General features: G+C 39.8%; 1 protein-coding gene across 2 annotated transcripts in view; it reads left to right on the forward strand.

Annotated features, from left to right (window-relative positions):
* The window catches only part of LOC126297861 (ribonucleoprotein PTB-binding 1-like), a 309116-nt gene that overhangs the window by 279350 nt on the left and 10405 nt on the right, over positions 1-19361 (forward strand). For both annotated transcript variants that reach the window (XM_049989142.1, XM_049989143.1), the window contains exons 3-6: positions 9167-9414; positions 12181-12363; positions 13591-13684; positions 14631-15067. In XM_049989142.1, the coding sequence (XP_049845099.1) occupies positions 9167-9414; positions 12181-12363; positions 13591-13684; positions 14631-15067 (962 nt within the window). The remainder of the gene's footprint in view (positions 1-9166; positions 9415-12180; positions 12364-13590; positions 13685-14630; positions 15068-19361) is intronic.

The following is a 19361-nucleotide window of genomic DNA, read 5'->3' on the forward strand; positions in this document are numbered from 1 at the left end:
GTTGGCCGAATACATTTGCGATGTAATCCGCCAACTACTTTGAAATGTAAATTCTACAGTTTCCGATGATCTTGTTAAATTGAACGAAACCGGTCAGTAAAAAATATTGAGTGCGACTTCTGACTGTCCTAAAAAAACTTAATTTCAATAGTCGCTGTTACCTCTGCAGTGAATGCCTGCAATCCTAGGGAATAAGTGTTTTAGCCCGTAGAGTTGGACCTAGTGGCATTTTCGCTAATAAAATAAGCCTATTACGCAGTCACGTTATTATTCACCGGCTCTACACGCGTCGTTTAATATCACAGTCGTTCGGCGTGGGCTTTAGTGCCAGTTTCGTATCGGGGTATAATATATATAGCTGAGGACTCCACCACCGCACTAATTTTCTCGGCGGCGTCTCGTCTACTCCGCATCGCCGTGACAGGAAACGATGCGAGGATTAAGGAGGATTTCTTTGTTGCCCGCTGCCAGTGCCGATCACTGAATTTTGCGGACGGTGGTATTGTGATTGCAGCGCTAGAAAGAGGTGGCGCTGCCACGAAAACTACGGCATGAGGGTTTCATTTTTGGAAATGGTGGTGTTTGTTGAAGTGTTTTCTTTCAACTAGGCGTCTACAATGGCTGCTTTAAATTAAGTCTAGATGTTGAACTGCAACTGGTTCCTTCATGTTTTCGGGGGGCTATGTTTCGTAAATGTGAGAGGGTGAAACGTGGGCCAACGCGGGACTCGAATCAAATTACCTGCAACGCGCTGTGTCGCGAATGGGAGTAGAAATGCATAAGATTGTGTAAGATGAACCTGTAGGAAAGCAACCTAACGTTAGCCGGGGCGCTGGGAAGCAGGAGAGGCTGCGTTTTTGTAGCAAGGGACGCTGCTGGAGCTTCGTGACCAGCTACGACAGAATGTGCTGGAAAGACGAAAGGACACGGGAGACGTGCCTGATCGCGGGGGGATTGCATCAGACGAGCCTATATAAGCAGGGTAGCTGGTCTTGCTAGAGGATTCCTTCAACAGTTGCCTCAGACGCTGGACCTGAGTTACTCTGCCCTCGGGACGAGGTACTTAGCTGCACAAGGCGCATGTAGGATTGCACAACTGTGTTTGTGCCTCTTAGGGTTCGACAGTGGTCTTATCCTACCTCGTGTTTCGTCTCAGTTATTACATCAGAAGTATACGTCCTTTATCCCACCGAGTTCCCTTATCTGTAAAGTATTTCGAGCTTGTTCTCCAGCACCAGGACTTCGAGCTGGACGAGCCACCTCATTACTGTATTTAGCGTCTAGCTCCCATCCCGATCCGCTCGCAGGAAACTACAGACGCGACAGCTGCCAATTGCGTCATCCGATCACACAACACGCACAGACTCAAAACATATTGCTTTTGGAAATAAAACCGCCTCTTCCTTCTGCCATATAATATATTTATCCCAGACGCGTTTCGCCTTTTTCTTGTTCTAAGGCATCATCAGTGGTATGATTTGCTGATCTGCATTTGCTGTCATCTGGCACCAGGAAAAGGCGGTTTTATTTACAAAACAAGCATTTCTGTGCTTGCTGCGGGGGATGGCTACGCAAACAAACTTGGTGAGACCCAAAACAACTTATCGCAGGTTACGAGCCAAGCCCAACCCAACTCCACAGACGCTCTCCCAATATTTTTGGTGGTAAGTTCCTATGGGACCTGAGGTCACCGGTCCCTAGGCTTACACACTACTTGTCTAACTTACGCTAAGGAAAACACACACACACACACACACACACACACACACACACACACACACACACACACACAACTCTGTGGAAGCGTTTATAAGGACAAGCGGAAGAGAAACAACGAATAAACCATTGGGAGAAAAGTATTTGAATATCCACATGAGTGGGTAACATTTGTTAATTGCGTACGGAACCTGCGTGAGTCACGCAGATTAGGGCCCGTCTCCCCAGGAGGGTGCGACCGGCATCTCAGTAGGGGACAGAGAGAAGCCGTTAATCGCACGGCCAGTGAGCCTGCACCCACGTGAAACAAACTCTGGGGGAGAATTCTCAAATCTGACAACAGACACTGCCTTCTGCTCGACAGTATTTACGCGCTACATATACATACGAACTCACTCCGCAAAGCACCGTATGTTGTATGTCCCCAGCCAAATGTAGCGAGGGAGAAACTGCTGCTGGAGAACTGCCCTAATTTCTTTAATCTTTGTCTTCGCAGTTCTTACACGAAATCTATGTTGCCATCAGTAGAATCGTTCTGCAGTTAGCTGCAAACACCTACTCAAAATTTCTCAACAGCGTTTTGCAAAAAGAACGCCTTCTCTCCAGGGTTTCCAATTTAAGTTCACGAAGCATCTCCGTAACAATCGCGTATTGATCAAACCTAAAAGTCGACCATTCGTCATCCCTACTGCCGTCGTTACCTGCTCTTTCCATGTCGTATCGCTTTGCAACGTTACGCTTTGATACCTAATCGACGTAAATATGTCAAGCAGCATACCACTAATTCGAATGTCTGAGGATTTTTCCTCCTGCTCATTTGCATAAACTTACATTTTCTACATTTAGAGCAAGCCGCCATTCAACCCACCAAATGGAAATTCTGTCCAAGTCATCCCGTATCGCCGGCCCCTGTGGCCGAGCGTTTGTAGACGCTTCATCCGGAACCGCGCTGCCGCTACGGTCGCACGTTCGAATCCTGCCTCGGGCATGGATGTGTGTGATGTCCTTAGCTTATTTAGGTTTAAGTAGTTCTAAGTCTAGGGGACTGATGACCTCAGATGTTAAGTCCCATAGTGCTTACACCCATTTGAACCATTCCGTATGCTCCTACAGTCACACAACGACGAAACGTTCCCGTGCACTACAGCGCCTCCAGCAAACAATCGTAGATTGCTGCTCACCTTAACTGTTAAATCATTCATGTATATGTCACTCCAGACGATACTCGTGTTTCTGAAATGAACTCTTAGAGCCACTGGCTCATACATTCGTATGCTCGGAAATTAGCTAAAAGTCTGAAGTGGGGCACCATGTCAACCTCTTTCTGGAACTCTAGGAATATGGAATTTGCCTGTTGCCCTTCATCCGTGGTTAGCAGGTTGTCGTGCGGGAAAATAACGAGCTGAACATCTCCAGACACTAAAACAGTGTTGTCATCTAGAAGTGCTTTAACAAAATTGCAGACTAATACTGATCTCTGGCACTTGCGGTCAAGGAATGGCAGAGTGGAAATAAAACTAGTACTTGAACTCAGAGACCAGTGGTGTATGAACATCGTCAGAAGTGTTATGGACACGTTGACACAAGGTACATACACATGAGCTTTAAAATGAAGCCTGTTCTCTGCACTCTGTAAAGGAGGAAGTTAGGTTTCATTCTTCTTTCTGAATAGAGCAGTAGCATAGATTCGCCAGGAATGCGGGAAGGAGTTGTCAGTGGCCGTGTGAAAGGAGCTATCCAGGCGTTTGCTTTATGTGATTAAAGGAAACAAGAGGAGAAAATGTAGGGATATTTTCAGATATGTGATTGGCTGGAGGAATATTTAACTAATAGAACCCATTGCTTTATACAATAGACATTCTGTAAGGGCTTCCCAGCAAAACTTTGGCACTGAGGCAACATGTGGACGGGCATTATCCTGCAATAGAATAATGCCGTCCGTCAACATTCAAGGGCGTTTGGACTTGATGGCGCGCTTTAGCTTTTGTACAGTGTCGAGGTAGAAAGCGATTTCCGTATTTTTGGAGCTGTTAAGAAAAATAAGTTTGTATCCGTCGATTTGCTTTGGACGAAGAGGATACAATCATGGTTCCGTAGGCAACTGCAGTCATTTTTCCAAGAAGCCTCTGAACATATTGTCTCACAGTGGGTAAAATTTATTCACAGTTACGCCAATCGCTTTTAAATAATAAACAGTACTTACATTTTTCGTTTTGATTTGAGTGCCTGTTATAAGATACCGCCGATAACAGAGATGAAGTATTGGAGTGTAAGTCTGGTGTACATCTTGGACACGTCACATCAAAAAATGATTCAAATGGCTCTGAGCACTATGGCTCTTAACATCTGAGGTCATTAGTTCCCTGGAACTTAGAACTACTTAAACCTAACTAACCTAAGAACATCACACACATCGATGCCCGAGGCAGGATTCGAACCTGCGACCGTAGCGGTCACGCGGTTCCAGAATGAAGCGCCTAGAACCGCACGGCCACACCGGCCGGCCTCGTCACATCGTGTAAGTACTTATGCGTAATAGTAAGAAGCAATGTGAAATGGGACTACCACACAAAATCATTGTTAAGGAATACGAACTGAAGACTTGGTGGAAGCTTCATAGAGAAGTGCGCTGCATCTGTGAAGGAAGTCACGTACAAGACGTTAGTGGGACGAATTTTGGTGTATTATTCCACCGTTTGGATTCCTTATCTGAGTAGGCATGAATATAGACATCGATTTCGGAGACACACTAGGACTGTAACAGGTTGGTGTAACAAAGGCTCTGAGAACTTAAATTGGAATCGTTGGAAAACGACGTCGTTTTCGCGGAATGTTGTTGGGTCGATTTAGAAAACCGTTATTCGAAAAAGACTGTGTGGCCGATATGCTGCCATGAACGTTTAAGTCTCTTGGGGATCGTGAAATTAGAGCGCGAACAGTAAGTTTACTCTCAATGTGTGCCTGGAAAAGAAATTCGTAATAATGATACGATGTATCTTCTGCCATGCACTGTACAGTGGTTTGCGAAGTTCATATGAAGGATGTTAAAAAAAGACTAGCACTGATACTCATACAACAATTTATTGTAAAAAATCATTCATACTGACTTTTGTCCCCCCCCCCCCCCCCAAAACAGCCCCCAACCCCCTTCCCAATGCAGTGCGCTTGTTCTACCTCCTTGGTCATCCCTGAAAGACGTGTAGGAAGCCATTCCTTGGCGTTCTGTTCAGTGTCGCACTTTAAAGCTTTCACTGCCTTGGTCTCGTTGTCGAACCGGCTTCCCTTAAGTTCCTTTTGGCCATCGGTTTAGGAAAAGAATCGCACGGAGTCGGGTGGGGTACTGTAGAGATCAGTTTTTGTGCCAGGAACTCGATAAACAGCATTAGCAGTATGTGGGTTGGCATTGTCGTGATGAAGCTGTGAGGCTCCTTCCTGTTTTGGGGGTGGGATCCTTTACCAATTGCTTCAGGACGTTCTTATAGTGATTTGCAGTGACTGTAGTGTGGCTTGAAATTGTGAGAGTGTATATCGTCTTATGCTACTCAAAAAAAGTGAGGACCATGGAGTTGGTGGGGGGATGGACTGGTCGCACCCATTCTGTGCTGCTCAAATGGTTCAAATGGCTCTGAGCGCTATGGGACTCAACTTCTGAGGTTATTAGTCCCCTAGAACTTAGACCTAGTTAAACCTAACGAACCTAAGGACATCATACACATCCATGCCCGAGGCAGGATTCGAACCTGCGACCGTAGCGGTCTCGCGGTTCCAGACTGCAGCGCCCAGAACCGCACGGCCACTTAGGCTGACCTGTGCTGCTTCGCTTCATCTCTGGGTCATAATTGCACACCCATGTTTCATCTGCTATGATGATATTTTGCCACCAAGTGTCGCCCTCGTTCTCAACGCATTGTTTGCAATAGAGGCACATATCGACGAGAGGCTGCATTTGCTGTGGAGTAAGCAGTTCCGGTAACCTGTGAACACACCCTGCACATTTCCAAATATTCTTTTAAACTTTTGTGAGTGTTCCCAACTGATATCCAAAGGACATGTGCAAGCTGTTTCACACTGAGACGTGATATATCACAGATAAGGGCACTCCTGTGCTGATTGTTGTGAAAAGTCTGAGATCATCCACATAAGTGCTTAACGTAATCAGTTAAACATCGGTTGCACGATAAATCAATCAAATCTAAAAGACGTAAATTCAACTACTAACAACTTAACTTCCAAACAACACGTGGAAAATGTTGTGGGGAAGGCACACCAAAGACAGTACTTAGTACTTAGAAGATGCAACAGATCTACTAAAGAGACTACCTACACCACGCTTGCCCGTCCTCTTTTAGAGTACTGCTGCGCGGTGTGGGATCCTTGTTATCGAGAAATAGGGGAGATAGTGTCACGGACGTTATACAGAATGCATATACATTAAAACAAAGAGGTTTCTTGTCGCTGTTGGATCTTCTCACGAAATTTAAATCACCTACTTTCTCCTCCGAATGCTAAAGTGTTTTGTTGACGCCGACATACATAAGGAGAAGCGATCATCATAATAAAATAAGTGAAATCAGAGCACGCACGAAAAGGAAAGGTATAGGTTCGATGAAGCCTCTGCTAGGCACATCAGTGTGATTTGCAGAGTGCCGATGTAGATGCAGGTTCATGGCAGTAACAGACACTCTTGCTCCTCCGTGCCATTCAGCATTACCCGCCCATTTTGAAAGCGTGATGCCAACGGAGAAGAGATGTTGAAGCTTCCCAACAAGCTCTTTTCAGATCATCGCAGATTTCGGTAATTTTTTTCCCCAAGGAGGACACAAAGCTTTATAGCGTAACGCTTTTCACGAAAACAAGCCATGACGATGTTTAGAGCCGATTATGAAACACGGACACACTCAACAGGCTGCCAACACTCAACTGACGGAGCAGTAGCTGTGAAATCTGCAGTGACCAGCGATTAGAGCATGCAGTTCAATGGCACGTGGACAAATGTCACAAGCAGGCACTTACCGGAAAAAAATTTAGTGCCAGTCTTCACAGAATATCCCTCATATGCAGACGTAGATGACAGTATGTAAATCTGAATCCCACTGCTTCATAGTGAGACTCCATTGTCACAACCTCAAGTCTCGTTCCTTGGTACGCTGTAATGGATCATTATAGCTATCAGTTTTCTCAGCAAGTTCGTTTACAATGTACACTCCGACGCAGAATGAAAATTTCATTCTACAACAAGCCTTAAGCTGTAGCTAAGCCATTCTACGCCACGCTTTTTCTAGTCGTGTGGGGAATGTGAAAGAACACCTGTTGGGTTGGGAAGAGTAGGAGAGAGATTCAGAAGCTCTGAAGTGTTCCACGACGTGTGCTTGGGTAGTTTACTAGCTAGAAAGATGCCAGAGTTCGAGTCCGGCTTCGGTACACAGTTTCAATCTGTCATGAAGTTTCACAGAGATAGTATCTGCAGATTCAAGAAGCAAGAGTGTAGAATGGAGTCTTTCGATGAGGCTCGTAGAGCCACAGCATAATCAAATGTTTCTGCCCTTACAAACATACCAAAGTCATCCCTTCCCTGTTTCATAGCGAAGTGATGTAGGTCAACAGTCCTAACACGGCAAGAATGACAGTACATTCTTACGTCCAAAGAATGTCCACCATTGACCTAGTTGTCTGTGATAAAGTGCATTATCTGAGAAGTACACACCGTGTCAGTTTCCATTCCTAGTACCATGGACATTTAACATGGGGCGAATATTGGCAAGTTATTCTTAGTGCGGAAAGATGTGAAGTCGTGGACGTCATGAAATTTGAAAATATAGTAACATACAAGTGCATTACTGAGTCAATCATTTCATGCAAATATATGGAATTAACTATACAAGAAAATCGTCTTGAACGATCACATAGGTTCTGCTGTAGGTACAGCGGGAGGCAGACAACAGTTTATTAGTGAGAAATCCGAGGAAGAAGAAACTAGGAGTGCTTGAAATGTGGTTCAATCAAAGAACAATAAAAATTGAGGGGACAGTGTGAAATGAAGAACAAAGAATAGGAAGACATTTGCCAAAAGAAGGGACAGGTTAATCAAGCATCTCTTACGGCATCCAGTAATAGACGCACACATAATGGAAAATTGATGTTTGTCTATAAAATAAAGGGGCCTAAAAACACAAGGTGTGTTAAAAAAGTATAGAACCTTTTTCTTTTCCACGTAAACCACAACATTAATGTGCAGAAGTGCATTTTTTGCCTCCAACAGAACCGTAAGTCTCTGGCAGTCGGCCTGTGAGTGAGGACATGCAATCAGATGTTGCCAGAAGCTTGGCGGTACCCAAGTGGAAACCATTCGTACGGGTCAACAGGCTTTGTGGTGTGATGCCATGAGCAACTCGCGAAGGTCTTTGACAGAATTTCTATTTGGTGTAACAGTTGGAGCTTGCTCTAAACTTACAAACATGTAAGTTAATGCAGAAGATTTGGAGAAGAAACCATTTTACTCAAAGATCAGTTGAACAAGTTACCATTACCAGTACATTTTCACCAATAGTGTAACTTAACAGTAATAGATCTCTGTTTGTGTGAACAGTGTTACATTTATTTCCATTTGGGATCAACTGTCAGCTGCTGCATCAATCATTAATCCACTGCAGGTCTTCTTGCATATCACTACAGTCCTCTGCATTGCCATCTATCAATAGACATCATCACCTGTAAAACCTCCATAGGGCTCCAAATGTTATTCATATTGTATGACAGTAATGGCCCTCTATTACTCCCTTGGGGTTCTCCAGAAATTGCCTTTATATCTGTCGATTTTGACCCATATGTGCAAGAGATGAGCATTCTGTGTTCATAAGCCAATACAAATGTTACATTTCAATCTCAAATGACTGAAGGAGGTGGCACAGTGGTTACTATATAGGCTTGTGTCGTCATCCGGCATATACTTTGAAGTGTTCTGTGGTTTCCCAAAATCATTTAAGGGAAATATTTGAATGGCCCCTTTGAAAAGGAGATGGCCTCTTCCTTCACCAATACCAGATTGCGCTTCATCTCTAAATCCTTCATCACTCATATGATGTTAAGCTGTAATCTTGCTTCTCTAATCTTCTCCTTAAAAAGTCAAATGAAATACTTGCACATTGAAAGCTATTAATTGGTGACAGTAATTGTCTGAAGTTCCAATAACTAGAAATTATATTCAGTCTGATTCTGGAATGTTGAAGTAAGCACTATAAATTTATGTTTAATATGTATTCTTACCTGTGTGTCATAGTCCATTAAAATATGATTGCTCTTATATACTGAGACATTTAAAGAACACATAATGGTACTTTCACATAGTGTGTGATTCTGTTGTGTGTCAAATAAGCGTAAAATGTTTCAGTATTTCCTGAGAAGCACTTGAAGTTTCCATAATTATTGAAACTAATAATACTTTTGTCTCTAGGTGAAACAAAGGGCTATGGATTTGTTGAATACAGCACAAAGGAAGCTGCAATGCAAGCAAAAAATATGCTTGATGGGAAAGAAGTGGACAGCTGGGTATTATGTTGTGACTGGTTGGACTCAAGTCATGTCACATTCGAGTCCCTCCACTCGAAGTGCCTATATGTGGACAGACTGCCCAAAGACTTCAGAGACATGGGGGAATTTCGGAAGATATTCAGCTCTGTAGTGAGCCCTCCATATTGTCAGGTAAGTTTTACAGTTGATCATCATCAAGCTTCACAGTGTCAGTCAAATGCCTTCATCAGAAGCAGATTTCTTGGCCTTACTTTTAGGCTTTGTATTACATAACAAAAAAACTTGTTACAGCCTTTTTATGAATGATTATAGTTTCTAAACTTACTGTAGAATGACCAAATAGGTGCAATAAATTCAAATTCTTTATTTCTCAGTTGTTTAGAAACTTCTAATATGTCTCAGCAGCTCACCTTCTTATAGTTGATAAAAAGTTTTGTTTCTGATATGGTTATTAACGATTAATGTTTTGACACTGAAGAGGGTATCCAATGTAACATTCCTCAAGATAATCGTTTGTTTATGTTAAAAATGTCAACTTGTACTGTGGTCCACATATCATCTTAACTGATATTTTCTCCATAATTAACTTTAAGAGCACATTCTGAGGCCAGTGGAAGACAGTTGCATTATATGTAGATCTGTATGCTACCTTGTAAAGAAATATCATACTGCATTCACGAATCTGGATGATGATATTATTTCTAATCAACTTTTTTCTACAGTGAATGTAAAAACTACTTTTTGAAGAAGGAAAACACACACACACACACACACACACACACACACACACACACACACACACACACACACACACACACACCCACCACCACCACCACCACCACCACTACCACTACCACTACCACTACCACTACCACTACCACTACCACCACCACCACCACCACTACTACTAAAGGAGTTAAATTACGTAACCTTACTTGTCAGCAGCAACAGTTTCATAAACTATATAAGTGGTTGTTGGCAGGATTATTTATCCAGTTTATTAAGTACTCTCATCAGACTGAAACATATCTGTTAGTTTAGTCACAGGTTTACATAGTTCCCCATTTTTATTTATTATTTTATATGCTGTGATAACTCTAACAATATATTTTCCTTTGCAGTGTGATACATCACTTTTTTCTGTTCATATTCTCGTCAATTAATTGTGTCTACATTTCTGTGGTTTACACTGTCATTTTTATACATCTTTATGTGCTTAAGCATGGAACTTTCACGATACAGTTTATGGGCCTGTTTCTAAATAGTAAGCCAAAGATTTAGGCTTGAAGTCGTAGCTCCACTTGGGGCTACTTCCAGCAATTAACTTCTTGAGTTTCACATTCTCTAGGTGTGCTAGTTCTCAAATCTGATGAAGTTAGGACATGAAAGGTCTAATTTCAGTATGTTTTGAAAAACACATGGACCCAGTTCTGTTAAAGTTAATCTTTCAGCTGGTGACAGCTGTGGGTCTACATTGCATTGCAGAGGTGCTTCTTGGAATGAGTTTGCATGTGTACACATGCTACTTTTCTTATTATATGATTCATTTATTTTGTGTTAGTATGCAATGTGCCTTACACAAATGATTTCATTTTTCTGATTTCAACTTTTTATACATGTAACTTGTCAAAACCTTGCTAATTTCAAGAGAACTTACTTCATACTGAAAATGAAGCATTGTGTTCTATAACGTGATTGATATTCAAGAAGAAGAAGAGCGAAAGTGAGTAGGCTTTGGATAAACAGCAGGTTTGTGGTTTGGGAAAAAGGGAGGGGGCTACTCTGTTAAAATTTAATGGTATCTTCATACTCTCACTGTTTTTGATCATCCAGTAGTCATATGGATATAGTTCAAAGATCGCAGATGGCTTGTAATCTTTTCCTGAGAGATCAACATATGATGTTAAGTACTTTCAAAATCAATATGTCAGTCAAAAATTAGAGCCTTGTGTGAAGCATTTTCACTAAAACCTAGCCTATCCCTTTTCTTGGCATTCTGCAACAGTTTTATCAAGTTCATAAAAACCATTTTATGTGAGCTCACTGTTCTTTCAAGCATATCACATAATTAAAAGGTTAGAGAAACACAGAACATAATCCTAGTACCACACATTGGCAACTGCTTGCTTACTGACCAGGTAGGAGAGACCACATCTGTAAGTGTTTGCATGTATTTGTAACTATTTGTGCGAAAAATTCAAATTTTGTGAACTTGCAGGTAGAGTTCACAATTCATTGAGGTGTCCTCCAGAATATGAGGTATATAAGATTCTATATTCATTTACTGATCACAAGTTATCACTGTGACATTCCCCAGTATGGAGCTTTCTGCCAGTTCTTGGAGAGGGTATTTGTTTCAAAATTTATTTTCTGTTTGCTAAATGGGTAGATATGTAAACTGATGTGTTAACTGAACCTTAGATTCAGTGAGTGCCCCTACTACCAGTAGAAAGCATTACTATTGAACATGAAGTATTAACACCCCAATAATGAGAACTAGAGGTATGTTAATATTCAAATAATATAAATAAATGTAATTTACAACTCTGAAAAAGATTTTTACCCAAACATTTCACTACCTTGAATGGTCGACACAAAAATAATGCTAACAGAGGGTAATTGGATCATGAGAAACAATGAAGGGCAAGTGAATGATTCTCATTCATGGCATATCCAGATAAATTTTTAGTTGAATAACAAATTATCAATTCTTCATAAATGTTGTGACTGTGGTCCTTGTTACCATTAGTATTCTTCTGATAGACAGTATGTATTGATAGATAAATATATTCTTTTCTGCTGGGTATGTGTTTCTTTCGTTACGTCAAGAATAGCAAAAAGGAGCTCTTTCATCCTGTTCTTTCATTATATGTACTTTATGTAATTTTCTAGTTTATATTAAATTCCCTTAATTCTGTGTATTATTGTTTCTTTCAGATTGCCCTTAAAAATGGGTGTCCCCAGGACTGGGGATTGGTTGAGTATAGTACTAGTGAAGATGCAGAAGCAGCACAGGTTTCTCTCAACGGGTACAATCTGAGAGGACAGTGCATCAGAATAAGTTACTACATCCCCGGTGTTCGTGCTATAAATCTTTATCTAAAGCTGCTTAACGAATCAGTAAGTTAATTCTGCCAGATACATGGAAATTTATCTTCTCTTAAATTTGCAGTTAGTGTATGAATAGTCCAAGTGGTTTAGGTAACTGACTTATATGTTTAAGGCATTCAGTTTTAAATTTGTAAGACCATGAAATGTCCTTTTATTATGAATGAGTGATGTAACTCACTGGCTATTTGTTTTACAATGCAGTTAGCAACAACAATGCAGTGAACTATTGTGAGTGACATGTTAAAGATTTTATGATTTCACTTTTGGCTTCTAAAAATTTTAATTAATCTTGTCCTGGAAAGTTTTAGTAAGGGTACTAATAACTGCTTATTCTTGCTCCTCCTCCTCCTCCTCCTCCTCCTCCTCCTCCTGCACCCCCATAACTATTAAAAATAAAAAAGGTTAAATGCTAACATTTGTCAGTCTGAGATGTGTGGTGAGTCATCAACAATAAAATGTATTAATTTTTGTTTCTTGACATTAATCACAAGAGGCCCATGACTTTACTGTGACCATCACATGCCATAGATAGCATTCAGAAGCAGTTCAGTGTAGGAATTAAATGTAAACTGGTGTTTATCATTGAGCTGTCATAGGTGCAATTGTATTAAAAAATTATATAATTTTCCTAAAAAAAAGTATTTCAGCTTTCATTGTAAGCTTTTTTAATGATCATATACACTGATATAACTGAAAATTCATTCTGCTGTGTTACGGTACACTATCTGTTTCAGCTAAATGGAAGCACATGAATTTGAGACTCATATGTCTATTTTATTATTTTTTTACTTTGACCACTCTGACAACAGTATAGGACACGTCACATATTTTATAGAAATAATGTATATGTATATAAATATGTACAAATATATCTAAAAACCCTTACAGCAACCTAAAACAAAACCTCAAGTAATAGTCAATTTCATTATGGATCATCATTGTAGTCAGTGGAAAATAACAAGAATTTGTGAACAAAGAACAGTACTCAATAGGTAATACCAGGCTGTCATATGTAACAACCATCAAAATGCTTTATTATGATAGTTAAGACTTTGGATGACTTTTTAGTCTTACTGTACTTCCAGTGAGTAAAGTGTAAATACATATGGGCAGTAATAAACTGATATTCCATGCAATTGTTTAGTCATCTAATTTTTTGTCCAAGATATTTACACATATGTAAGGCACATTATTGATGACATAATTTAGTATGAAATACATTCTGCCTTTTTTCAGGTAAACAGAGGCAAGGCTACTGGGTTATTACCAGACCCACCTGCTCCAGCAGTATTTCAACAGCTGCAGAACTTGGCAAAACAAAACCCTGTGTGTAAGTACACTCAGAAGTTTCAAATCAGTGCTGAAATAAGACCACGTGCAATGAGACCTAATCGATTTTGTGGATTGGGGCTAATAAAATAATAATAATAATAATAATAATAATAATAATAATGCATGACTTTTCAAATAAATTTCAGATCGCAACAGGGTATAACTCATGACTGTAAAATCTAAATAATTATAAAAAACAGACGTTTCATTGGTGATGTTACTGTATAGTGTGTTGCTCTTGGTGTGCTGAAATATTGATTTGCTGTTAATCAAGAATTTTCAGATTTCTTCACTGCCTAACTCTACAGTACAACTTGTTTTTTCATTTAATTCACTATTAATTACTGTTCAATGATAGCATGCAGATAGGAGAACACTATTTTTTGTGCTGAAGGTAATTCATTTTATTTATACTGGTAAGACTAGGACCTTGAGACTCTTTCCTAATTGTAACCAGGTAAGTATGCTTTGATCATGATGCTATGGTGAAATGAATCTGCAGTTAAATCACTGTAGTTTTTACTGTGTCATGATGCTAGCTGTGTGCTTAGCTGTTTGTCTAACACAACCTCTGCTTTCAAATCCAGCTATTTGTGTTTGTTGTCAAAGAAAAAGGGCTATGGTGATAATGGACTGTCACAAGAGTATGGCAGAGTATAATTTAAATTGGTCTTCTTGTTAATTTCTTTGATCTTGTATACAGCTGTAATACTCTTAAATGTGCTATATTGCTTTTATCAGTTGAGCTTTAAATGAAGACTACTGCAAATATTCTGCAAATCTAGAAAATCTTTAAACTCAGTGTTTATTGTTCACTATTTGTGGCAAGTTTCTTACATCATAGTTTATTATACAGTTTTAATTTGTGCTAGTGTCATCAAAAACTGCAACTTTTAGAGAAATAGAGTTTAATTTTTTAATTGCTTTACGTGGTTATGTTGCAGTTGCACAGTCACTGCAAAACATAATATGGACACAAATTCAGGCTCTCCAAAATGGCAGTGAGGCTGGCAAAAAGCCGGCAGGAGGAAATACGACAAGCAAAGGGAAGGCAGCACAGAGTGGTGCTCAATCCCCAGCACCGGAAAATGCACATGCAGCTCTTGTTATTCTACTAGCAGCTCAGATGCAGGCACAGATGGGCAGCAGTCAGCCTTCACTTCTTGGAAACCCACAAATGCTTGCTACATTACAAAACTTAATAAAGCGTGGGCCCCCACCACCACCCCCTCCCCCTCCTCCACCACCTCCTCCTCCCTCAGGTAGTGCTTCAGCAATACCTATTGTACCTCCTCCTATGCCACACTATCCACCACAGTTTGCCCCTGGCACCCCACAGCTGCCAAAAAATGGTTATCTAAAGCCTGGACAACCACAAAAGGTAAGATAATAGCTTTGACAGAGAATTTTTGAGAAAAATTGTCTGCTGCAAATGTTTCCTGAAATGATGATATTTCATGTGTTTTAAATGTGAGCAGAGAAATTACAAGTAATATAAAATTTTTAAGTTTTAATTTCATTATAATTTTGCTGTTAATATAACACTTAAGATCCTTATCAGTCGCCGGCCGGGGCGGCCGAGCGATTCTAGATGCTACAGTCTAGAACCGCGCGATCGCTACGGTCACGGGTTCAAATCCTGCCTCAGGCTTGATGTGTGTGTGATGTCCTTAGGTTAGTTAGATTTAAGTAGTTCTAAGTTCTAGGGGACTGATGACCTCAGAAGTTAAGTCCCAGAGCGCTCAGAGCCATTTGAACCTTATCAGTCTTATATCCTGTCATCCAACTGAAAAAAAGAGGTAGCTATATTGAATTTTCTGTTAATTTTTGTTACAAACTAGATTCTATGCTGCTGGTATTTACTGTTTTGAGGAGGGAGATGCAATTTAATTACAGTGTACCAAAGTAGTTGAGCCACAGGGAGCTAAGCTGTAGGAATCTGGATTATGCAATGTGTTACGGCTACCGAATAGTATCATTCAATTGGCTACATCTGTCTTATGTGTCTTGGCACTTGAGCTGACCACTTGACAGGGATTTTCATGTTATTTCCATTTTGATGACAGCTGTATTTTTGCAATGTTCATTACAGGTTACTATAAGGAATCGGTCTTTTTTTTTTTTTTTGTACACAGGACACAGTAGATGTCACTGTTTGCTGTTTTTTGAGTTTCCGAATGCCATTAGAAGTATAAATGAAATTCTGATGTGGATCACATAGCAAATTGACAGGAGAGAGCAGTCGAAGCATGTGATTTAGTTCCCTCTCTCTCTCTCTCTCTCTCTCTCTGTGCAGAACACAGTAAAATCTGCTAAATAGGTACATATTACCCTGAAAGCTGAGTGGAGCATTTTCTATCTTGTGTACCTAAGGCAACTTGTCCATTATTTCAGAAAAAGAAGTTCTGTACAGATTAACAGATGATAATAGCCATGGCACTCAGTGTTTGTATGGAAGAGATTTCCAGAACAATGATGCCCCAACAGGATGACATTTAAGCAATTGCTTTTTGTCTTATGTAGCATATAACATTTAAGGTAACTACATATGATTGGGGGAGTACTAGAAGTATGAGGACACAACAATAGAGGAAGAAACTTCGTCGTGCAGTTGATGACAACCCTAGTGTCATTGTATGATAATCAGCTGCAACAAGTAACGTCAACCACGCAACTGTCTGGATAGTGCTACGTGAGAACCTGCTGTATCTGTGTCATATACAGCATGTGCAGGCATTGTCAGTAGCAGGTTTTCTTGCACAGGTATACTTCTGTGAATGGTTCATTCAACAATGCATCAATCCTCACTTTGGTGCAATTGCGCTGTTCACAGATTGTCAATTTTCACAGTCAGCACAATAAGCTGTTGAGGATCCTCAGAAAATTGAGCTCTCTTGCCATCGACAAAGATTTTGTGTCAGTCTTAGGGTCAGCATTGTTGGTGACTGTTAGCTCCATATATTATTGTATCCAGGCTCAATGAGAAACTTATCATGCTTTCTTAGAGAACACACTATCTGTTCTGTTAGAACATTTGCCTTTAAGCATGAACTAAACATTTAATTAATGGACAGTGGGGCTTCTCTTCATTACCATGTTAATGTTTGTAGGCTTCTAAAGAACAGATTCCATGGTGAATGAATAGATGGAGGTGCTCCAATTAATTCCTTGACCTTCATGCACTCTGGACCTAAAACCCACTAAAAATTTATATGTGGAGGCACTTGACAGCTCTTTGTACTGAATCCCAGCATAAGATGTACATACTTAGGTGCCCATATAGTGGAACATTCTGCAACAATATGCAAATCTCCAGGGATACATCAGAACATCAGGGATTCAATGGAGTGGCAGGTTGATGCATGTGTCCTTGCTAACAAAGTGCCTTTTGGACATTTCATTCAGTAAAGTGTTTTATACTGTGCTGATATATTTTCTCCTGTGTGTATCTGAACAGTAATGTGTTAAGGAGTTGTCAAAACTTCGGCTCTGCCAGACCAATGTATCACACTTCCTTCCTCTGCATGTCAGGAATGGTCCCTGAAAGTTTGACAATACTTTTTTGTCACACCCTTTATGTCAGTGCAATATGAAGTATTATCCCATCAGAAACTTAGTTCTTATTCTGTATTTATATTGTAAATGACTGTGAAGATATTCTGATCCATCATTTCACACAATCAGTCCTTCTTACAAGCCATGAGTATTTTTGTTCAGTGACCATCTTTAACATTCTATACAGATATGCATCAACACACTAGAGAAGTTAAAGGTATTTCTTACTTGGAAATTTTCGTATATTGGTGTCTCATTGCAGCTCTTCACTATAAATTCAAATGACTGAAGTTAAGAGAACCAATCTGGTTCAGGTGATTTAATTATTCCATTTACATAATTTATTTCTTTATAACTTCTCCTCTAATAATTCATAATATCATCTAATGATGATGATATTCATTACCTACTTTAACTTTTTGGGTGGATTCCAGATGAACATTTCATACACTCTCAAAATGTTCATTTATGTCCCCATGAAACAAACTGTGTATAATACTAATCAACTGTGTGGAGGAATAATCTCTGCAAGCTGCTCTTTGAATGAGGCTCCTTGGGATTTCTATCTATGTTGCTTCTTGCTTCATATTATTCTGTGTGGTCATTTCGAAGAAGAGAATGTTGCCCTTCTTGGCAGTGGTTTAAGCCTGACCTCCCCCCTCAGGCCAAAGTAGAGAAGATATAAAGTACCAGCTATAGCAAGGGAAACATTTAACATCAAATATAAATGTACATGTTAGAAATCTTTACTGAAGGTATTTGTCTGCAGTGAAGCATTATACAGAAGTTAAACATGGATGATAACCAGTTCAGAGAAGAGAATAGAAGCTTTTGAAATGTGGCACTACAGAAGAATGCTGAATATTAGATGGGTAGATTGAACAACTATTAAGGAAGTACTGAACTGAAGTGTGCAGAAAAGAAATTTATGGTGCAACTTGACTAAAAGAAGGGGTAAGTTGAGAGGACACATTCTGAGGCATCTAGGAATTAACAGTTTGTTACTGTGGTGAGGGGGGAGGATGTGTAGGGGAACAATTGTAGAGAGACACAGTGATGATTACAGATCCAAATTGAGATAGATTGCAGTAGTTATTCGGAAGTGAAGAAGCTTGCACAGGATAGTATGGAAAGCTGCATCAAACCAGCCTTTGGAATGAATACCACAACACCAACAACTTGTAAAGCAAGGGAGATTCCGGTTTAACCATCTGTTGATTGCAAGGTCATTAGAGACTGAACGCATACTTGGAATTGACAAGGATAGGCAGGAAGTTGATTGTGGATCTTCCAAAGGAATCATATCCACGTTCACCAAAACTGATTTAGAGAAGCTACTTAATACTTGAATCTGGATGATCAGTCAGGGATTTATACTCTGCTCCTCTCGAATCTGAGTTTAGTGCCTTAACCACTGTGATGTCTCTTATCCTCAATTTAGTTACACCTATGCTCTGGAGTAATGGTAGTGTGTCTGGTACACTAGACTTGTTGCTGGAGTTTTTCCATTGCAGTTATGCTTACTTATGAATACATTGTTACTGTTATTTCTGCCATGTAAATTACATGAAAATATTTCTGATTTTTTTTAAAAAAAATTGGAAACTCTGAAATTGTTTCTGAAAATTCGCAAACCTAGACTTCTCCTAAAGCAACTGGCATAGTTATTTTGGGTATCGCCAAATTGAAGATTGTTCAGCGATTTTGTAGGTTTTGGAAAATAATAAAATATTATAGTCCAAATCATTCCACTTAAATGATATCACTTAACTGTTAATCCAAATTAATGTGGGTCAATTGTTTCATGAGAAATTGTAGGAAATTCAGAACTAATGTTTCTTGAGATACAACCTGCTGGCAAGAATGGTGCCACTGTGCAATCGTACAAATAGAAATTGCATGTAGCATGTAATTTCCTATCATGTTCCTCCATTGAAGGCATGTATGGTCTTATGAAATAACTTAGACTAATATTGCATCCTAAGACTTTAACAGGGATTTGCTTGAAAAAAGAACAAGCTTTCATTACCATATAACCAAAGTCTTACAAACTTTTGGCAAAAAAGTCAGGGATGTGAAATTTAAGGGAAGTTCTTGTGCTTCGACTATCTTACTATTGC

Source organism: Schistocerca gregaria, chromosome X (genome assembly GCF_023897955.1).
Source record: "Schistocerca gregaria isolate iqSchGreg1 chromosome X, iqSchGreg1.2, whole genome shotgun sequence".
NCBI lineage: Eukaryota > Metazoa > Arthropoda > Insecta > Orthoptera > Acrididae > Schistocerca > Schistocerca gregaria.